This window comes from Episyrphus balteatus, chromosome 2, assembly GCF_945859705.1.
Source record: "Episyrphus balteatus chromosome 2, idEpiBalt1.1, whole genome shotgun sequence".
Classification (NCBI taxonomy): Eukaryota; Metazoa; Arthropoda; class Insecta; order Diptera; family Syrphidae; genus Episyrphus; species Episyrphus balteatus.
Window position 1 is genome coordinate 15612936 of NC_079135.1, and position 23680 is coordinate 15636615.

General features: G+C 27.6%; 1 protein-coding gene across 6 annotated transcripts in view; it reads right to left on the bottom strand.

Annotated features, from left to right (window-relative positions):
* LOC129911779 (collagen alpha-1(XVIII) chain) overlaps positions 1-23680 on the bottom strand; it is a 402503-nt gene that overhangs the window by 339462 nt on the left and 39361 nt on the right. For 5 of the 6 annotated variants that reach the window (XM_055989696.1, XM_055989697.1, XM_055989695.1 and 2 more), the window contains exons 2-3: positions 21712-21788; positions 12680-13212 (exon numbers count right to left, since the gene is read on the bottom strand). In XM_055989696.1, coding sequence (XP_055845671.1) covers positions 12680-13212; positions 21712-21788 — 610 coding nt within the window. Of the gene's footprint in view, positions 1-3992; positions 5053-12679; positions 13213-21711; positions 21789-23680 lie in introns of those variants that run through there. The other variant, XM_055989698.1, reaches the window with a different exon arrangement.

The following is a 23680-nucleotide window of genomic DNA, read 5'->3' on the forward strand; positions in this document are numbered from 1 at the left end:
TTAATTTGACACTTTTGAAGGATTTTAAAAAGATTTTCAATTAAGAAAATTAAAACACACATAATAATTTACCAATGCCTTTTGAAATAATTAATTGTGGGTAAAACGTCAATATGAAGTGTGTAAGTATGTATGCAAACCCAGATCTTTAACTTAACATTAATTATTACTCCCACTACACACTTCAATATGTAAAAAGAAACTTATTCTCATTCCAATAAACATGATTATAATCATGTTTAAATTATTTACTTGAATCAAAATTAATATCCTTGACGCAAAAGGAAGGCAACAAAAAAAAATAACATTTTATTTTTACTTCTTTTTTTTACATTAATCTGTGTTTGCTTTGAAATTCTCATTTACTATTCATGAGTGATGTTTTTAAGAGCTTATAATATAAACATATACAAACATACAAATAATATATTTTAAGAAGTTCAAGTTGGTATAAATGTGGAAGTAGTAGTAGTAGTGGAGGAGGTGCGATATGGTTGGAATCGACATGGAGAAAGAGATGATTATTTATGGTTTTCTGATGATGAATGATTTTTGAGTTGAGTGTTTACTCATTAATTATGCTTAAATGAGCATTGATGTTATGAAATGAAATGAATGATTTAAGAAAATAAAAAATATATAAAAAAAAACTTAATTTAAAGGCTTTGTATTTATAATTTATTTTAGAGGAAAGTATAATTCAATTGAAAATTTACAAATGTATTTTGAAACAATATTAATTTTACAAGACCTTAAGTTATTTATTGAATTAGGTTTTTTAGTTAGGGAATCTTCTTTTGCATAGTCCAGACAAAAAAAAAAACATGCAAAACTACAATCAATTTTTGTTTTCTATCATTTTTTTTTTGGATTGTAGAATTGTAAATTATTTTTTTAATATAATAGGTAGCTTCTTGACCGTGTCTTCGAAAGCGACATGTTTTCCGTTATTTTTTGAGAAGCAAATATGTTCCCAGTTCATAACTTTTTACTAAAAATTTGTGGAGAAATTTCCTTATTAATATTATTTTCTTTTAATTTGAGGAAAGAGGAAATTTTAAACTTTGTTTGCGATTCCAAATAGTTTTTTTTTTTTTTTTTTGACGTGATAACGTCTTATAAATCGATGGACCATGGCAGCCACCACGAAAAAGTGACTCAATTTTCTACCGTTCCACTTGAAATTTTTAGCAGTGCGGCAAAAATTTCAATTCAAAATGAAAAATAACTTTTTTAACTTAAACATGAGGTAGACCTTTGACAAAGTAGTGATTATAAGAACAAAAATTTTGTTTGACAATTTGAAAAACGTCAAGTTTTGTTGGGGGCTTAATACACATTTTTTTTTGTCTCTGAGTTTCAAAATATGAATTTTTGAAAAACACCTACTTTTTTGGGGTATTTTTGGATGGGTTTTCATTTTTATCAATTTTTTGTAGCGTAAAAAAATCTAAAACGTATAGTACATATTGTCCAATGCGCTAAAAATTGGTATTTTAAAATGATTTTTGAATAAAAAACGGAAAAACAAGTTCTTGTGTCCCAAGTTTTTTGACAGTTTTTAACCGTTTTTAATTTTTATCTTTTTTTCTTCAACAGATAAATGAATAAAATTTATAAAGTAGATAGATAATAGGCTGGACTATATTTTGTAGTCACAATTTTGAGATAATGGTAAAATAAAGTTTTTTTTTTCAACACGTTCTTTCTTTTCATCTAAATCAGTTACAAATTTAATTAAATTTTATTGAGCATGATGATAACCTTTCATTTAATATACTCATATCACACATAACGTATATATTTACTACAAGCTACACAATGTTAAATTAAAAAACTTCAGAATGCCCATGACCAGCCACCAGTGCCAGTGTGGGAAGTACCTACCGTATTCTCAGTTTGAAATTTCGACATGTTTGGCTTTAAAAAATTCTTGTAGGCATCAAAAAAATATGATTGAAGGTGAAATAATAGGCTTTCTTATGATATAAAATATCGTGAGAAGATTGATATAAAATTTCTGAAAACTGATTGGGTTCAAAAAATTCTAGCTCTAGAAAAAGTTTAAAAAATGCAAATGTTACGACAGAGATTGGGTTCATTTCTTAAAATCAGAGTTTAGCTGTTTGCTTAGCCTAATATTTTAAATTTCTCTCAACTTGGACTTCATTTAGAAAGATTATTTAAATATAATATTTAATTTATAATTTCTTCTTATAAAAGATTCTTGTAATATTATTTAAAAGAATTCATAAAATTGTATAGATAAATGAAATTGGTGATGCAAAATTTTTAAACTTTTCCTTAAATATCAAAAGCATATAAAATTTCGGCAAGCATTATAATTTTTTCTTTACATTTTTTTTTTGTCATGGTGTTATTATGAATAAAAATTTAAAAATATATTGACAGTAATAATTTTTTTTTTACAAAATTTGTTTAAATCGGTTTAGTTTGTCACAAAAGAATTTTGAAAAAGAAAAAAACAGTATATAATGTAAGTAGGTGAAGGTAAATGGACCAAACAATTTGAAATTCATTGTAACAAGAAAGTTTTATCTTCAGCAATAAGATACGCCGAACTTTGAAAATCTCTCAGAATTCTTAACTTTTAGTTTTGTATTACTATATTTTTTGAACACGGTTTTTAAATGAAAGAAAATAACTAAGTGAACAAATTTTATAAAAATTGTAATGCATATAAAGTCTTCTTAAAGTAGCATCAATTTTTTCTTACGAACAAATTTTCAACATTTATGCCATCAAATTTGAAATAAATAAACAAAACTTTTGCTGCTGTTACTTTGCACTATCTTAAATAATTATATAATTAGTTGTCGGAAATTTTTAATTTTAATTTTTTTAACGTGTAAAAATCGTAAATAACTGTTCAGAAAATATTTTTTTTTATTTTAAAGTTACGAACTTATTTTCAAAAAAAAAAAAAACATTTTAACATAAATAAAATGTTTTAAACTTTTTTTTTTGTTTTTACAAAGAGGTCACAAGTTGCACAGATCAATTTAAAAAGCTGATCATTCAATTTTCTTAAAGTATCACTTAACACAATTTTTCTCTCATTTACATTTTTAGTTATTTAAATTAAATTTTTTTTTTAAATTAAAAAAAAAAAAACTCAAACTTCTTAGTTTGAGTATTTTTCTATTTATTCGATAATTTTAATTTATAAGCCTATTTTAAGAACTCGTGCTTTTAATAATTATATTTAGTTACCCACAATCTAATTTAACTCGATACAACTAGACTGAATAAAATCATGGTTTTAACTCTTTCTTTTCAGTGTGTTTGCTTTTTTGGCTTGAATTAAAAATGTTCGAAGCATTTGCAACACTAAAAAAACAATAATAAATCACTACATTTAATAAGGATAATGGTTAAAGTAAATTTAAACTTTGACAGTCTAATTTATGCCCCAATTTCTTGTTGTTTTCTCTATCAAAACTAATAACCCTTAAAACTCTTAAATTACCTCCTTAATTTCTCTCCTTAAAACATTCAAATTTATTCAACAATATCACCCATTAGGTACAATTAAAAATTCCCACAAACGCACCTTTATCCTTTCATTTTAAATAATTTTCTTTGATTGACACTCTTGCCACATAATATTATTTCAACCACCTCAAAAACCGATTAAAAAACAATTAAAACTTATAATGATGTTTTCCTTCCATTTTTATTTGACTCTTGAATGAAAGTATAAAAAAAAAACATCAAGACAAAAATAAATCCCCTCAATCACTTCTTCAAAAAAAAAAACCTAATTTCGTATAAATTACCGCTAAAAAGAACAACGATGAAAAAAAAGACAATCTTTCTTCTTGAAAGGCTTGTGCACCACCGTAAATTCATTTAAATTTTATTATTTTTAAGACATTTTTTTTTTCATTATCACTTTCTTTTATACCTTGAATGGATTTTGTGAGCATCTCAGAACATAAATAAAAAAAAACCTTCATCATCATCCTTACCTGTATCCTAGCAGCAACTCTCTCGCCGTGATAACGTTGTGGTACAAACCATCCTTTTGTTGAGCCGGTCACTAATACAATACCAAGTAAAAAAAAACTTATTAAAGCTGTGATAACAGCTTTTGCACGACCCGATATTACCATCGCCATTTTTTTTTTTTTTAAAGGAACTTTATTTTTTTTCTTTTTAACTTCTTATTTTTTTTATTTAATCCTTATTTCAAGGATATTTTCTTTTTTTCTTTTTTATTTTTTTGAATTGAAATGAAATCACACACTCTTCTTTGGCGGGTAATATTTTTTTTTAATCAACCGAAGAAATACACAAAACTAACAACACAGAAATAAATTATTTACTCCTTCAACACTCTTAAGGATTCAATATTCGATATTGATATCCTTTTTTTTTCTATTATTTCAAATTTAAACACAAATTTTTAGAAAAACAAAAAAAAAAAACACCACCGACGACGTCGAACACGACAAAAAGGACTTCCTGATGTCCTTGATATCCTTCCTCCTTAATAAAGTAATTATCGATGACACCAAACAATTTAATAATAAGGGGTCAGTTGGTTTTTTATTTTATTGATATTTTTATAATAATTATCAAAAAAGGATATGAGTATCCTTTTTATCTTGATATGACTTTTTGAAGTAAACTTGTTACTTTTTGATATGGTTTCTAAGTATCTCTATCTTCGCTACAAACCCGGAACAAAGAGTAACAAAACCCTCTGGAATGTTAATATTTAATACCCCACTATGTACAGTTAAGATAGGGATTAAAAAAAGTAAAGCCTCTTTAAGAGTTGGATATGGACAAGAGGTGTCGTTTTTTTCTTGTTTGATATTTTATTTATGTTTCTTGTTTGTGTTTGTTGTTGTTGTAAAAATGGATTAAATCTGAGCAGTGATTTACTATGTTTTCCCTTTCATAACTTTATTTTTTTTTTTTTATACAAGAAAAATAAAGGTTATAGACCCTCAACGAAGTCTAGTATTTATCTTTTGTTGTTGTATTGAATTTCACTTAGAATTAATATCACAATTTCTATTTTTTTTTAAATTTATTAATTATATTTAAATATTTATTAACAAATAATTGACTATAGAATTAATAATTATTTTTTTTTTAACATTAAATATAGATTTTTAATTTATTTATATTTAAAATTAACAACAGTATTTATAAGAAAAATTGACAACAAAACAAAATATTTTAAATAAAATGTTTCGTATTCATCACAGGATTTTCGTCTGTAATATTGTTTTTTTTTTTTTTATTTTATTAATTTTTAAATATTTTAATTAAATCTATTAATTTTAATTTTATGTAAATACAATTTTCTTTTAGAGTAAAAATTAATTTTTTATATCAAGTCTACACGAACGCAACGCAACGTTAAAGGACGATGATGGAGACGACGACGACGAAGACGTTGATGTTGACGACGATGACTACGACAAGAACAACGACGACGACATTTCTCGCAGATGGCAGGTGTTACCGATGATTAGGTTAAGTAGGGGCATGACACTGTGGCGTATGTGGTATTTATTTTTTACGGCCACTTTTTTTTTTTTTTAATACAAATAAACACGCGACAGCATAGAGTAAGTCTCTTATACGGATTTTTTTGGTATCCTTTTTTTTCTTCCCGACGACGACGACAACAAGGACGAACGACGACAATGAGAATACATAAGAAAATTGCGAAAACCACCTCGAAGATAAATACAACGTGACTGTTTGACAAGGACACGTTGAAGGATATGTGTTTTGTCTCCACAATTGTGAGAAAAAGGATATGTGTGTGTTGTTTTTTTTTCTATAATCGAGGATATGTGTTTTTTTTTTACAATTTGTTTATCCTTTTTGCCATTTAATTTAATTTACATATGCATGTTTTGTTTGCCCCCCAAAAATGCGTTCAATATAACAGAACAAAAAAAAATATCCTTCATCCACACCCTTTTAACATTCATTTTGTGGCTTTTAATGATATGCAGAAAGGCTCTCCACATGTGTATCAATAGATTTATCTGATTAATACTCCATGTGGCATATAATTATTTACTCCGATTAAATTGCACGACAGAAAAGGCAAAGTTGCAACAAAAAAAGACAAAATAAAAAACCGAGAGAGGGCGAGAGAAAAAAAGAATTAAAATCGTCCTTTTTTTCCTGCAGTTTTTTTTTTTTTTTATTTTTTTATTTTTAATTAACACGAATCCTCATCAATTGTACGATTTCAATCCGACCACACAACATACAACATTATACACATTATCCTGTCGCCTTTGCACCGCTTCGCTTCGATTTGCTTTTTCTGTGTGTGATATGGTGTAGGTAAGTATCGTCCTGGACGCGGTACAAACTCTAGCCGTATTGAAAGCGTAGACAATAAAATACACTGACAATTATATATCGACAATGATGTTTGCAAGGATTAATCCACATGTTGTTGTTAGCCATTCAATCGGTGATAAATGTGACTTTAACGCGGTTATTTTCGGTTTTATCCTTTTTTATCATCATCGACGATAAATTAAACAGGATTTTCATTTTGATTTCAAATTTTTTTTCGTTTTTTTTTTTTTTTTAATTGAGCATAAAATTGGTATATATCCTTTTGATGTCTTTTTTATTGAAAATGAAAAAAAAAATTATTTTTGTATGTATTTAAAATTATAAAAAAAAATTCGTATCGAGATTTTTTTAAAGTTTGGAGACGAGCGCGTTTCAGGCCTTTTTCAAGCACACATCTTTACCGGTTGTGTTACGATTCCAGACTGAGGTAATCGCACTCGAAAGTTTCCACTATAAGAATTTTCCTTTTTGGATGTTTTTTTTTTTTTCTCCTGAATGGTATGTGATTTTCTTCCTATTTTCATTTTTTTTGTTCGTTTTGGAAAAGGGGGGTGATTCAACTCTTCATAATAATGTAGGTATTAAGAAGTGGGTGGTTGTGGATGGAAAATTTAGTAAGTAAGGATTTTGCTTACAAATGGCAAATATAACACACAAAACGATTTCAGCGCTCTCTTTTGCTAGATTTTCAAGGATCTGGTGGTAAATTTGAGAACTATGAAAATGTGCTGATAAAAACAGTTTTTTCACTCTGGAAAAAATTTCTCTTGAGTAATATTTTTATAAAATATTCTTTTCTCTTATGGGATATTTGTGTTTATGGGTGTTTGAGGAGGTTTTCCGTTTATGAAAGTAGTGGCGCTGGTGTCGATTGGGAGAATTATAGGAAAACTAAGAGAAAGCGCATGATTCTCTCTTAAAGCTCAAAATTTATAACTTTGAAAGCTTTGTACTTTTTTGTGTTTTAAATTAATAGAGAGAGAGAGAGAGAGAGAGAGAGAGAGAGAGAGTGGAAGAAGAAAGTTTTAGTACTTTCTTTTTTGGTGGAATAAAACTTTATAAGTTGATACAAATTTCCCTGGAAGCAAAATAAATAGGAAGTCTAGACAAATGAGTTTAATCAAAATTAAATTGCTGGGTGGTTATTATGTATTAAATGGGAGGTTTCTTATGACATAAGCTTTGTATTGTTTGTTGTTATTTTTTCATTTCTTTCTTTTTTTTTTTGTATTTTACTTTAAACCTCTATCATGGTAAGTTAAATTTGATAAATTAAATAGCATTGTTTTAATGTGGTTTAAATGGAGTCCATTAACCCTAATTATTATAGCGATTATTTTATTTTAACTACGGTTTTAAAGCATTTATTTGAATTTCTATGGCGGAAGTTTTATTTTGTTTTAGGCAGATATTTTCTCTCGAGACATGTTAAATGCTTGGATTAGTTATAATGCGGTCGCTAGAAGCAGATAAAAAAAAAACGGACAAAAGTGACGTTTTTTGTACACCATGTAGGTAAAACTGGCTGTTAACATCGTTTGATTATAAAAGTAAAAAGTTTAAAACTTTTATACTTCCTGATTTCTATCTCAAGGAATCAATACACAGAGAACAAAAACGTCTAAGAACTTTAGTAAAAACGTTCAATTCGTCGTCGAAACCAAAAATATAATGAATCATTGGCTTTTTGGGACCAATTACAGATTTTACTGTCTCTTCGAAAAAACACCCTTTCACCTAATTTTTTTATGTAAACTCTTTATTCTTGCTTTGGATCCCAATTTCAAAGTTTTCATCCATCATTTTTGTTTTCACTCAAAAAAAAAAAAAAATACACCGTTTAAGCCATGACATTCTTAAAGACACTTTAGATTCTTGTTTCTAATCTCAAAAGTAACATAATTGCTGGATTTCAATAGGGTACCATTATTATTACTTACTTTTTTCAATATACTAAAACAATACATCTTAAAAAAAACACCCTTTCACTTGAAAAAAATGTATAAAATTATTTTATTCGTAATTCCCATGGGAAAGACAACATATTTAATAAATTTTGTAAGGGTACCTTTATACCATTATTGTTTTTTCGGCCTTATCGTGGATTTCCCTTATTTCCCAAACAAAACACCATTTGAACTAAAATATTTAAATACACTGTTTGGGTTTTTGGTTTTTGTTATAAATGAAAATTTTGTACCAATTTTTATTGGTGTAACAATTTTGTCCCATTTTTTTTACTAATTCCAAATTATCATTTCTTAAAAAAAAAAACACCCTTTCACTCAAGATAAATTTGTAGACTCCGTTGATTTTTCGTTCTTGTTAGAAAACATAACTTTTTCACTAAGTTTAAAAAATTAACAAAATGTATGTCAGCTGTTATGACAGTTTTCTCACACACAACTCAACCCATCAAAAAAACACCCTTTCACCAAAAATATTTTTAACAACTTTATGAATCCTTTGTCCCTGCTTTATCTCAAACCTTCATCCCGAATTTCATCAGTGTAGCATGTTTTTCACATGTGTTTCGGTTAGATTATACCTGTTGCAGTCAAAAAACAAACACCCTTCTTTTTAATCTGCTATTATTTTTCTTAGAGCAGTCACATTGACTGTATTTTTATGTCATTAGATTAAGGATTAAAAATACCTTGAAAACATGTGTCATATGATGATATTCCACAAACAATTTTGTTTAGTATATTTTTGACCTTCACCCCCTCCCTCTTCTCCGCGAAAAAAAACGCCTTTCCACCTAACTTTTTTTATAGACTTTTTATCCTTGGTTCTTATCCCAAAAGCAAACTTTTCGCCAAGTTTTATGAGTGTAACAATTTTTTTTTTTATGTCTATTTTATCTGTACTATGAATTAACAAATATAAAAAAATACTCTCCAATTTTTTAATGTTCTACTGTAAATTAACCCAACGAAATTTAAATTACAAAGTTCGGTGAAGTTGGTAGAAGGTCTTCAAATTTATAAAATATGTTAAGGATTATGAAAATTATAATACAAACATTTTTAATTTTTTTAAAGAAAAATTGTTGATATTGTTTAACCATAATGAATAAGCAACTTAGCTTACAGCCAGAACTACATCGAAATAAGTGAAATAAAGTGAAATAAGTACAAAAAAGTTTTTAAGTTTCAAAATAATTTAAATTTTGTATGTGGCAATCAATAGAAATTTTTTCGTTTTTTATTTTTTTGTATTGTTTTTTTTTTTTTCTCTTTTCGTAATTTAATAACAATAAATAGAATTTGACAAGAATTCATAATATTCCGCATTTTCATTACATATGAAACGTCAATACGAAATTCTATCACTGAATCATTCTTTTCAAATACGGTTTTGACCTTAAAATATTTATAAATGTATGTATATTATGTCCTAAAAGCTTCCCAAAAGTTGTATTTTTGTCCATTGGACTTGTAACAAGATAGCTATTTGATAGGAATGGTAATTCGGCCTAAATCTCGATGTAAAAAAATTGCAGTTTTTATAAGAGAACCAGAACAAATTACATCACATGATAGCTTTGTTGTGTTATTAACTTTTTAATTGAATAAATGATTTTTGATCAACATTAATTTTAAAGAACTAAAGAACTAAAAAAAAATGAAAAATTCGGGTAGTACCTATCTTAATTTTTGACGAATTTAATTCTAAAATTTTGTTTGTTTGTTTTTTTAATCGTTGCAGTTTTTTTTATATTGTTTCCCATACAAAAAATTTCAAAATAAAGTTGTTAAACAGATTATAAATCGAATTAAAATAAAATAAAAAAAAAAAAATATTTACCAGCTCCATTCTAAAAATTTATTTTTTTAAATCCAAAAATGTGTTTCTTGACAATTTTCTAAAATTCTAATATTTCAGATACCTAATTACTTTTGCACAATTTTTATCATTGATATCACTTAATACAAAATTTGGGTCAGTTAGTTAGACATTTGGGTTTAGCTAAAAAAAAAAAAATTACCGTGATGTCGGCAAACATGTTATCAGCTGTTTATCTATATTTTCGTAAAATGTTGTATTCGTTTTCCAATTGTATACTATATTATACATACATAAATGTATATAAAAATGCCACTGAGTTATAGAACCCTAAGGCAACTGTATCCTTTGTGTCCAAACTCACTTTCTACAGTTAAGATTTTTAGCTTTCATGAATTTTTTCCATTGTGTAAAAAATTGCACTATAGATAGTAGACTGGGCCAAAAAAATAAAATATTTTTTTTTTTGAAATTTACTTCGAAAATCTTGTTCAGGATGATGAAAAAAAAATTTGGTGAAAATTTGAGCCGTTAAAAAAAATTTTAAGAGGTCTATCATCGGTGTTTTTTATTTTTATACATGATATGATGTTTTACAACAGAACTGCTAGATGATCAAAGTAAAAAAAATTTCTGTTCATTTTTTCTTATATAAAATTAAATTTCCTACAAAAAAGATACAATTGAAAATTTTAGTCAGACTAGCCGTATTCGAGTAATTAAGCTTTTTAAATCGAAGTGTTTTTTCAATTTGCCTGTTTCACTTTGGAATTTTGTGATGAGCAAATAAGTGAATAGAAAAATAAAACCACGACAGATTCTTATAGGAAATTTAATTCTCTACAAAAAAGGTCTCTTAGTAATTTTCCCTGAATTGAGTTTTGAAGAAGTTATTCACGATTTAAATCGAGAAAAAAATTAAAAAATCAATTTTCAATTTCAAAATTTTCTAATTCACTGAAAATTCAATATTTTCAAATTAGCAAGATGTTTTCTTGTAGGGAATTAAACGTTCTATAAAAAGTTCTTTGGCAGCAAATTAATTGCTTTAACCGTTTAGAAGATAATCGTATTCAAATCGCAAATGCATACTTGTCATAAGAAAACTATTGAAATCAGTGGGCATTGGTTTTGATACGAATATCTTCTTAACGGTTAAAGCAATTAATTTGCTGCCAAGGAACTTTTTATAGAACGTTTAATTCCCTACAAGAAAACATCTTGCTAATTTGAAAATATTGAATTTTCAGTGAATTAGAAAATTTTGAAATTGAAAATTGATTTTTTAATTTTTTTCTTGATTTAAATAGTGAATAACTTCTTCAAAACTCAATTTAAGGAAAATTACTAAGAGACCTTTTTTGTAGAGAATTAAATTTCCTATAAGAATCTGTCGTGGTTTTATTTTTCTATTCACTTATTTGCTCATCACAAAATTCCAAAGTGAAACAGGCAAATTGAAAAAACACTTCGATTTAAAAAGCTTAATTACTCGAATACGGCTCGTCTGACGAAAATTTTCAATTAGATCTTTTTTGTAGGAAATTTAATTTTATATAAGAAAAAATGAACAGAAATTTTTTTTACTTTGATCGTCTAGCAGTTCTGTTGTAAAACATCATATCATGTATAAAAATAAAAAACACCGATGATAGACCTCTTAAAATTTTTTTTAACGGCTCAAATTTTCACCAAATTTTTTTTTCATCATCCTGAACAAGATTTTCGAAGTAACTTTCAAAAAAAAAAATATTTTATTTTTTTGGCCCAGTCTAATAGATAGTACCTATTTCAAGTTTAAATATCCACAATACCCATTTTAAGAAGGAATTCCTCAAAAAAAAAAAAAAAGTTTTAGATTTGCAAAAAAATGTGAGTATACCTATAGAAACTTCCTGTTCAATTAAATCACATTTTACTGTGATTAATTAATAGCTGCTTTCCTTTGGGAATATTTATCTACTGCTTAGTACTTAAAGCTTCTTTGATCTACTTTTCCAATAGAGCAAAAGTAGTTCAAAGTAGTTTTATGTACTAAATAGTAGATAAATATTCCCAAAGGAACGCAGCTAATAAGGAATTTCGGTTAGTGTCATAATTTTAAATAATTGATAAATATATTTCTCAAGGTTTTAATCAACCAAATTTCAGCAAAATATTTTTTTCATTTTCTATGAAATAAAACTTAAATTTAAAAATAAACTCCTATTTTCTAATTGTTTTTGGAATATATCATTTATAATCACTTTCGAACTTTAAAAGGCAAAAGTTCTTCTTCAATTAAGAAAATTGCTTAGTAAAAAACTTTATTTTATTACATCCTTTTTCTCCATTCATGGCAAATAACTTTATGCAATGTGTACAACATCTCTTTATAAGTTGCATACATCCTTGACGAGACGTACCATAAACTTGCACTCTAACACAATCTCTCCATTGGATTTAATCTTCCAATAGAAAGAGAGCATTCAAAAGTACAAAACTTTATATGATCAAAAAAAGAAAAATTTTAAATTCCACTTACCTCAAAATGGCCCTTCAACAAGGGACCAGCTTGCCCAATATAAAGGGTCGAAGCCGAATCAAATATCAATTCAATGGGTTCTCGTTTAACCATCACCGATTGCGTCTCAATGCAGTTGTGATAGAAGGTAACCTGGTCCGAGAGTATTTTAAAAGCCACAGTCTGCCATGTATTCGAATATGGTATTTCGAATGTGGCCAACTTTTTGCTGGCCCATGTACTATCCGAATTGGTATAGAGCAGTGTTATGTTCCATTTGCCAGTTGTTGCTGGACTCAAATGAATACCCAATTGGACAATTGTTTCTTCAGGATTTACAATGCTGAATAAATATCCACCATTACGTGTTACTGGACGAAAGATTGTTGTAATTGCAAACTCATACAATCGTTCGGGGAGATGCAGGCGATATGAGTCTTTGATATCAGACGTTGCGAAAAATTCATAGGCGGGGAAGTTGTCGCTACCATCGACAAAGTCAACACCGATCAATTCTTTAACTGCACCCAAAAGATTGAAATCCATGTTAGCATCTGTAAGAGAAGAGAAGAAACAAAATTGAAATTGAAAGAACTTTTTTGAACTTCTTTATAGTCGAATGTTGGATTTGATTAATATTTCAAAATTTTTTTAAACACGAAACCAAAACAAATAAAATAGTGCGATAAAGTCAATGGTATAAATGTTATCGTTATGAAATTGATTAAAAATGTTTTCTTTCCCATGGGAACTACGAATAAAATAGGTAGGTATATAGATTTTTTTCATGTGAAAGGGTGTTTTTTTTTTAAGTTGTAGGGAAAATGTGGGTATATTGGAAAAAGTAAGTAAAAATAGTGGTAAACTATTGAAATTAGGGATGGGAACTATCGAATAAAAACTATCAAACCATCGATAGTTGTAAAATATTCATTCATTCGATAGTTTTAAATAATTCATTCATTTAGCTATTTTCATTCAAATAGTTTTTTTATTCGATAGTTTTTTTTCTTTCGAATAGTTTTTTATACGATAGTTTTTTTCATTTAAATAGTTTTTTTTTTAATGCGAAAGTATTTTCAATCGAATAGTTTTTTGTATTCGATAGTTTTTATTCGAATGAATAATTGAATGAATTAATGAACTATTCGATAGTTCAAATCATTCAGTTACTAATAGGGCTGTAAAAGTAACGACAACACGAGTTCCCGCATGTATACGTTACTTTTGATACTAGTACCCACATCAATAATATCGTTACTCGTTACTATCGTATGTTTCGTACATTTCGTATATTTCATGTATTTGATACGTTTCGTATGTTTGATATTTTAAGTAGGTATGTTTCGTACGTTGGTATAAGGGTGTAAACATTTTTTTTGTTTTGAAAAAACCAAAAACAGTTTGTATAATCTAAGCTTCATTTTAAGGCCATAAACATTAATTTAAGTTGCTTTGTTCTCATGTTATAAGAGTTTGAATGTAGCTATACTGATTTTTTTTCGATTTTTTTTTAATCAAACGTGAAAACTTTTCATGATTTTTTTTCTAAATTTTCGACAAAACTTTGGTAATTTTTTGTTTATATTCGTTCCGTAATCTTATCACAATTCTTAAGAAACCTTTATTCCAAATGTACATCGCGCAGATTTTGGAATATTAACACTTCAATACAACTTTGTCGAACAATTTTTCATTTTTTTTTTTTTTTCTATTGAGAGCGATTTTCAAACCTCGTTTTCTTTGCTTTTTTTTAGTTAAAAATTTTGCACTGGATATAAACAAATTTTTTGAAAATCCAAAAAACTTTTGTACATTCTTAAGCTACATTTCAAGACCATTAACAAAAAGGTCATAAACACATTAGTTGCGGCGTTGGTATATTTCGGCCACATAGAGAAAATATGTATTATGTATTTTATCGATAACACAAAGATACCTTGCCACTACTGTTTTTAACGGGACAAAAGTAAACTCCAGATAATTATCTGGAGTTAGCATTCCGACTACGGTAACGATATCGACACGAGATGCTAAATGCGACAAATTGAGTGTATCACTTCGCAACGTTTCGTTACTCGTTACTGAAGCAAATACCCGCATTTTAGTAACGAATACATACGATTTGGTACAGCTCTAGTTACTAACTATCGATAATTCAAATCATTCGATAAATCCCATCACTAATGAAATTCAGCAACTATATTAATTTTGAGATAAGAAACAAGATTCTAAAGGGAAAACAAAAATAATGGGCCACCTAAATGAAATTTGGTGAAAACGTTGAATTTGATATAGAAGGCAGGAATAAAGAGTTTTTATAAAAAAAAAATAGATGAAAGGGTGTTTTATTCGAAGAAACTATCTATAATTGGTCCCTAAAAGCCAATGAATAAGTTAATTAAAAATAATCGATTTTAGAAATTTGTAGATGTTGAATAGTGAAAAAAGGGAATGGGAATACGCCAATTAAGTAATCATTGACTGACACATCCGTTGAAATAATTAAGCACAGAAAACCATTCAAACTCAGAAATTTGTAACAAACTTGTTACAAATTTGAAGCTTAGCTCAAAGATTTATTGTCCAATCCTAATATTTCATCCCATTTTTTTTTAAATAACTCACATGACTGATCTGAAAGATCTAGATTTTCTTATTAAATCTACTCTTATTATTGTATACAAACAGATTTGAAATAAAAGTTCAGCAATTTCATCAATCTGCAATTACAAATTTCTATAACTCAATCATTTAAATAGCCATCCCATACCTACTTAATACCATTCCAACACTCTATATATTTCCCCGAAAAACTTTATAACTTTTCTTAGCCCAAGTCAATTTAAAATTCGACTGCAGTGCACTTGAAATACTTACCTTTCAATCCTCGATACCCTCAAAAACAAAACAGACAAAAAAAAAACGAAAGTTTATAGATACTTTTTGTTGTTACCGAGTTCTTCTTCCTTAAAACAAGACAACCCTTATTACTAAGGATTAAACCCAGTTACGAAAACGTAAACACGCTATACACGTAAAAACTTTTCACTGTTTCAGCTTGTTACCATTTTATACTACACTTTTGCACGCTTTTGCTGATGAGAAAGAGAAACTTCTTTAATTAAGGATATTGTGTGAATTTCGCTGGGATTTCTAAAACACTATCAAACGCGCTCAACAACCACTCACAAGTTTAATGTGTCATTATGTACAGTTAGAACAGTTATTCTTATTGGATTTCTATGCAACTTTTCTATATCGTACTTATACGAGAAAGTCTTCTCTCTAACACATATAAAAAAAAAAGTAGGTGTTTACGCGAAACACTACATTCCTTTAAACTTAAACTTAAACTTAGTCTTAGCTAGTCTCCTCACAAAGTCATGAATTTGTTGGTTGGTGTTTCGTGTTTTCAAACTATGAACCTTTTTAATGTAAAGTATAAGCCCGAAGGTGGCGGAGAGAAGACAGAGATGTAACAAGGAATCTGAGGTGACAATGTTGTTGGTATATATTTGGTAACCATGTTCCTAGACAGTTTCTGGATGAGAGTTTTAAATGTGAAAAGTTATAAAGTTACCTCCCAATGACTAACTCATTATTACTATACTAGTGTGTGTGTGTGTGTAGGATTCTGTCATCAGAAAAGGATCTGAGGTAAATTCTGTTTTTAATTGAAAGTTAATTCAATTAAAGGGTTATTTACACCAAAGCTGTTTAACACCTACTGGATGATTGTAAAATAAAGAGAAGATAAAAAAAAATTAAATGGAAAGCGAATAAGTAAGATACGAAAACAAAAGTAATCCGCAGAAAAGTTTTTTGTCATACATCTGTCTTTTAGAAAATTCGAAAATCCTTCAAAGAGATTTCACTATAAACAAGACTCTTAATTGAATCTTAGAAAAAACTTTAGGTAAGCATTATCTTCACTTGAAAGTAAAAACTTGTATTCAATCGATTTGAAGGTGATAAGAAGCGTTAATGAGCTTATATTGAGGACCTACACTCCAGCTGATAGCGATAGCAGCTTGCAATTAGTGATGGGAACTATCGAATAAAAACTATCAAACTATCGATAGTTGTAAAATATTCATTCATTCGATAGTTTTAAATCATTCATTTAGTTACTATGTATTTTCGTTCGAATAGTTTTTTCATTCGATAGTTTTTTATTCGAATAGTTTATTATTCGATAGTTTTCTCATTTGAATAATTTTCTTAAACGATAGTTTTTTCATTCAAATAGTTTTTTTATTCGATAGTTTTCTCATTCGAATATTTTTTTTTTTATACGATGGTTTTTTCGATAGTTTTTATTCGAATGAATAAATTAATGAATGAATAAATGAACTATTCGATAGTTCAAATCATTCAGTTACTAACTATCGATAGTTCAAATCATTCGATAGTTCCCATCACTACTTGCAATCACTCTGCTCTTCCACTGAGCAGCAGTTTCAATTGCTCTTTTATATAGCTGCTAACTGCTCAGTCCTCAGGATTACAATAATTGAAACCAATCTAATTTGCTGTGTTCTTTTTTTTATAATTTACGTCCTGATAAACATGAAGCAATCAAGTGAACAAGGGGAACAGAAAAAATTTTCCATGCTCTTACAGATTTCACTGCGTTTTTAGGCAAAACTGCTATCTGCTCTTTGTTATCTCACTGCTCTTTTTCAAAAAATGTTCTCTGCTCGATTTTTTTGTGTGAATAAAGTTGAGCATAAGCATGTTTCAGTTCCACAATTTTTCAAAACACCTTTAATTCTTATTATAACTTATTTTCAAATTACACCTTTGTTTTTCAACTATTTACAGTTTGACCCCATTCAACAGCTTTAAACCAACACCTACAACACTTTGTTTATACCTTTACCTTTTTTTTAATGTGTTTTTTTTATATATACACAAATCAATGCGAATAACAACATAAGCAGAACCATTTTGAACAAACCAAAGGGACACAACAAAAAAACTAAACAATTGAAAATTGTTAGCATGCCTTTTAGTCATTCGAAGCACAATTTGTTTTCACTCAAGGAACAAAGCTAATTGCTTTCGGAAGACGAAATTTCATTGGTTTGTTAAAGGTATATCCTTTATTTTCTTGTTTCTCTTCTAGATTGTATTGTTTGTTGTATATTCTTAGAATGATGTATAGTTTTTTTTTTATTCACTTAGAAGATTGAGAGACTCGTTTTTTTTAAACAAAGTTTTTGTGTTTTTTATGGGGTTTATTGAAACAAAGAACTTTTACAAAAGAAAAATTCCATCAGAAGGAAGATTTGAAGAAAAAGAAACTTTTTTTTTCGTATAAACGTACGATTGAACACAATTTAGTTGAGGTTTTTTAGAAAGTTTTTCTCTTCAAGTTAAAATCAACATTCTACTACATCTTTACACATACACACCTTGAGTTGGATTGGGTTAGACATTGTTTTCAAAAAAACATTTGATTTTATTATAATCAAATTCAATTCAATAGCAATTACACTGATGGTTGTATGGTTTTACAACATATTAACATTAAAAGGCAGAGAAATGTTTAGAAAGATTTAAAGAGATTTTAGAAAAATAAAAACTTAAAAATTGAGAATACTATATTTTGAATAAAGTCATAAAAATTTGATTGGTCTCCGTTTTTGAAATATTACCGTTACAAAAAGCCAAAATGTTGAATGTTTTCGAGGATATGTTTTTATGTATGGGATAATTCGTTATAAACAAATTTCTAACAGTGTGTATAAGAACATTTTTTATTCTTCCAAAAACTGTTTAAAAACTGTATAAAATGAATTCAAATCGTTGGAGCCATTTTAATGACAATTGCTAATAGCCAAACATTTTGTATATGAGGTGCACTAAAAAATAAATAAAAAAAAAAGCTTGGAAATTACGAATAAATTAAAAAAATCATGTTATAGTACAGGAAAGTTAGTAAAAAACGTGTATTTTGTGGAACGAAATACAGAACGGCTGAATTTTTCAAATCTGAAAGAGGGGTATTAGAAAAGCTTAAGTCACCCCCCTGGCGAAATCCGCCATTTTTTCTATATCTTATAAACTATGGGTCCTATAGAAATCGTTGTCGGACCAAAGTTCTTGGAAATTTAATTATCTTTTTCTTTGTAATACATTATTTTTCTTAGCGGGCAATAGTTTTGAGGTTATGTTGTTTTAATTAATTTTTTTTTTCGTTTTTTTTTTTAAGATTATATAATTCCCAGTAAAACATAATTTGTTAAACATTAAAAGTTATAGACCATCAAATTTCCAATAATTTGGTATATTTTTGAAATTCATGCGACACGGTGGTCTTGAAAATGCGGCAAGGTTTATAAAAATGGATCCCAAAAGTAATGATGCAGATTTGTTCGAAATGATCTCAGGATTCCAAATTTGTAAATTTCAAAATCGTACCTGATCCCTTTTTTGAGTTACAGGCATTATACATATAATACATTTGACTTAGAATGGGGGAACAAAAATTAAACAAAAAACAATAGCACATTATAATGTCCTATACCTTTTTTGAAAGCTTAAATATTATCCTTGAATTTGATGTTTATTTGAAGTTGATTGAGTAAATAGTTTTTGAGAAATTTAATTTTAAAGTTATTATTTAAAAAAAAATATTTTTTTTTTTTTAGTTTATTTTATTTATTTGATTTTAATAAAGGGTAAATTTTTTTTACACAAATCAATGCTCTCATTGATTTTAAGTCAAAAACAAAAAAACTTTTAAAAGTATCTTTGTTTTTAAGATTTAAGGAAAAAATGTATGTAAAATAATTTAAAAAAATATAAAAATAAAAAAAAAATACAAAACTCTAAAAATGTCAAAAAAAAACACCAAAAATGAACAAAAAACCTCAAAAAAGGAGCCGAAATACCACTACGTTCTTGGGGTTGATTTTGAGTCACACTAAGTGTGATTAGAACTTACAAATCTGTTGATTAAATAACCATTATACAATTTTTTCCTTAGGAACAAATAAAACAAATATAAAAGTGCCTATCTTTTTTTTTTTCATTTTTGAAAAACTAGAATAGTTTTTTGCATTTATTTTTAAGGATTTGACTAATAACTAAATAGAACATTAAATTTTGAAAAAAAACTTGCTACGAGTTTCAAATTAAAAAAAAAAATTAAATTAAATACAAAAAATTATTTTCTTTTTTAAATTCTTTGAAATTAAATTTCTCAAAAACTATTTACTCAATTAACTTCAAATAAACACCAAATTCAAGGAGTATATTTTAGCTTTCCAAAAAGGTATAGGACATTATAATGTGCTTTTTTTTTTGTTTAATTTTTTCCCCCCATTATAAGTCAAATGTATATATATGTATAATGCCTGTAACTCAAAAAAACTCTGTAACTCGAAAAAATCTGCATCATTACTTTTGGGATCCATTTTTATAAAACCTGCCGCGTTTTCAAGACCACCGTGGCGATGTATTAGTCGAAAGTTATTGATCTGAAAACTATAGTCTAAGTACAAAAAAGTTATTAAGAAAAGAAGCATTTTGTGGAAAGAAATATAGGAAGGCAGATTTATTCAAATCTGAAAGAAGGGTATTAGAAAAGCTTAAGTGTTGGTTTTCGGGACGCCAACCCCCTGCTCTTAAAGTTCCGTATCTTTGGTTTGAAAAGTCATATAATCTTCAAAAGTATACCAAATTAATGTAAATTTGATGTTTTACAACTTTAATGACGCTACAAAATTATGTTTCTATCATAGAGACTGAGAAAAATTTAAAACAAAAACCCGAAAAAATAAAAATAAAAATATAAATAAAAATAAAATCCTATGTATTTAGAACAATTTTGCTTTACGCCTACAATTTGTAGGAACAAAATTGTACTTATACTATGTACATTTTTGTTTGATGATGTTATGCATTAAAATAAAATTTAACTAAAATTAATTAAAAAAAAAATTACGTATACGACTTGGTGTACCCATTTTCAAATCATATCCTCAATTTTTTTTGCAGCTTGGCAGTGTTTTTTTCTTTTCCTACACATTTATGTATATTTAATTTATGTTCTAAAGAAATTTTGTTCGTTTGTTGAAACACATCTTTATAAATCATGTGACGCATGGACATCAGAAACACGCTACAGAAAATATTCTATGAACTAAATAGGCTTTATGGGACGTTGAGTGATGAAAACTTAAAACCCGACTGCTCCAAAATCACGCTTTAAAAAGATATGTGATTTACTTTCAATAGCTGTGGTGAATTTTTCTTATTAAAAATCCTCTAAATAAGACTCTCGCTTGATCGAACTCAATAACCTTAATTTCCAATTTCCGTACATTTAATATTTATTAAACATGTATCGTAATTTAAATCTTTGTTTTAAAATACTTGATGTGTAAAACAAAAATTACAAACAACAACAAAATACATAAATGACTTTCTACACAACCAATTCAAATATAGTATAAATATCATACATTTTTAACCATCACAAAAAATAACCTAACAAATTTTCAAATTTATCAAATACACAAAATAAAAAAAAAATTCAAAAAAAAAAATTGTGTCCATGATTTGTGTAACATGGCTTCCAGCTTTTACAAAGTAAAACAATATTTCTAAACAAAAATAAACGATGCCAGCAAATAATGTATGTTGATGTTGATATGAGTGTAGGTAGGTATGCAAATACACTTCAAATTCTATGTAATTCAAATTTCATTCCCAGAAGCTACGAAATCAATTTGACTTTTGTTTTTGAATTTTTTTTTTTTTTTTTTTTTGATTTTTTGTGTTTATTTAATCGTGTAGGTTTAGTTTATGTCCTGCAAAAAATTCATAAAGGATAACATGCCAATAGCATAATGCAAAATGTTTCTTTGAAAATAAATAATTCATGTGCATTGTGCGATTGGCAGAGTTATTAAAAAAAAAAAATATTTTGTATTTGTGTGTAGGAAAATTTAAAAATGGACTTTTTGTGTACAAATTTAGAATTCGATAGTAAGCTGAATTTTAACAAAAAAAAAATGGTTACTTTGTATTGTACTTACCATTTATGTTTTGTCCTCGCAGAACCTGAGCATGCACAAGACTCAAACCAGAGCATATTAGGAGGCATATGAAAAGCCTGGAAAAAATAATAAAAACAAACATTATTTTTAATTTTAGCACAAGAGGGAACCATAAAAAAATCATTATTTAAATTTAAGTTCAAAGTGATAGGATTATTTAAAGTTCTCCAGGTTCTATATCAATAACAATAACAATTTTTATTTGTAAAAAAAAAATTAATCATGGATAAATGAGATTATGATGATAGTTTTTTTAATTGACTACGGAAAAGCTGAAAAGGAGTGTTATGTCAAACCGAACTATTTAATAATTTTTTGGACCAAAAATAACGGTACTTGTCATATACCGATTTTAGTAAAATTAAAATATTTCAAAAACGGCTACAACGATTTTGTTTAAAAAATTAAAATGCAAGTTTTAAGACAAGGTCTATCTTTCAATAAAAAAAATTTATTTTGAAAATCATTATTAACGGTACCTGCCATAGAACTGTTTTTCTTAAATCCGATTTGCTCCGAAACTACTAATTCGATTTCAACGAAACTATTTGTAAAAAAGCATTTATATAATTTTAATATAAGCCAAAAATAAAATTAAAAAAAAAATAATTTTTGGATTTTTAAAAAAATTTTGAACATTTTTTTGTTTGAAAAATCAAATTTTCGAAAATGGAATATTGAATTTTTTTGAAATTTTGTTTTTAGATGTTGATCAGTGGTTTCTTCAAAATGGCATACCAACTTTATTTTAAAACTTTTTTTCCAAAAAATTATTTATAAAAAATAAGAACGGCTCTAACGATTTTGAAATTTTTTTTTTCTAAAAATGCACCTTATTATATCAAATAAAAGTGCATGCTTGTTTTGGAGGGCAATTTGATTTCAGATTTTGCTTTATTTTATTTTAAACGAATTTTATGTTTTTTTTTTTTTTTAATTTAATTTTTTTTTTGTACCTGATATTTAACAAATTTATTATAAAAAGTCTTAAGAATTTAAGCAACTTGAACTGTGGAGCAAGTTCGTGCGATCCAGTCGTGCATTTTATTTTGTTATGAGATAGCTACATTTTTCTTTTTAAAGGAGAATGGGCAAGTTTGTATGAAACGTGGACGTTACGCGGCCAGGAATGAATTTGTTATTTTTTGATGTAATTAAGGTTTACATACACTCCTCGCCACTTGAATAGGACACCCTTTTTGTTTTTAATAAAGTGGATATAACTCCAGTCTCTTAATAGTTAGCTGTTCAATATTTTACTATTTTGTGTGTCCCCTTATGCACTCTCTCTGTGAGCAAGATCATTCATTTTCAATGCCCCGTTAGTTAAATTTTGCAATTTTTTGTGGAACAACTGTAAAAAAAATTGCCCCTATTTTTATTCACTTGAATAGGACACCCCCTTTTTAATTGGTTTTCGGGTGCAAATCAAAGAAGGTGGAAATGCAAAAATGTTTTCCAATGTCTTTTAGTAATTTTTAGCTAATTTCAATTTAAATGGGTCGCGCGAAATTATTGGCAGAGGAAGAAATAGCGAAAATCTAGAGTGTCACCCGATTTTTCACCAAAAAGGTAAAAAAACGCATCAAAGCCGAAACATTTTTTCATTTTTTTTACGAAACGAGTCCAACTGTCGACAAAATATGAAAGGCTTAACAATGAGTGCCATTACTGCAGCTGACAGAAGAGCGATTCAACGACTCGCATAAAATTTACATGACTTTGCCGCCGAAAAGAACGAAAAAGTGGTTAAAAAGCAAGTGCATCCGTAGTGAAGCGAGTGATTTCGAAGGCCAAAGACTTGAGGCGATTGCAGCTTAAGAAAAAACCATTTGTTAACACCTGCAGTAAAGAACAACGCCTTAGTTTCGGTCTGTTTTATGACATGAAGTAAAGCATGTTTTCTCCAATGAGAAAAAAAATTAATTTGGGGGTGCAGTTGGCTTAA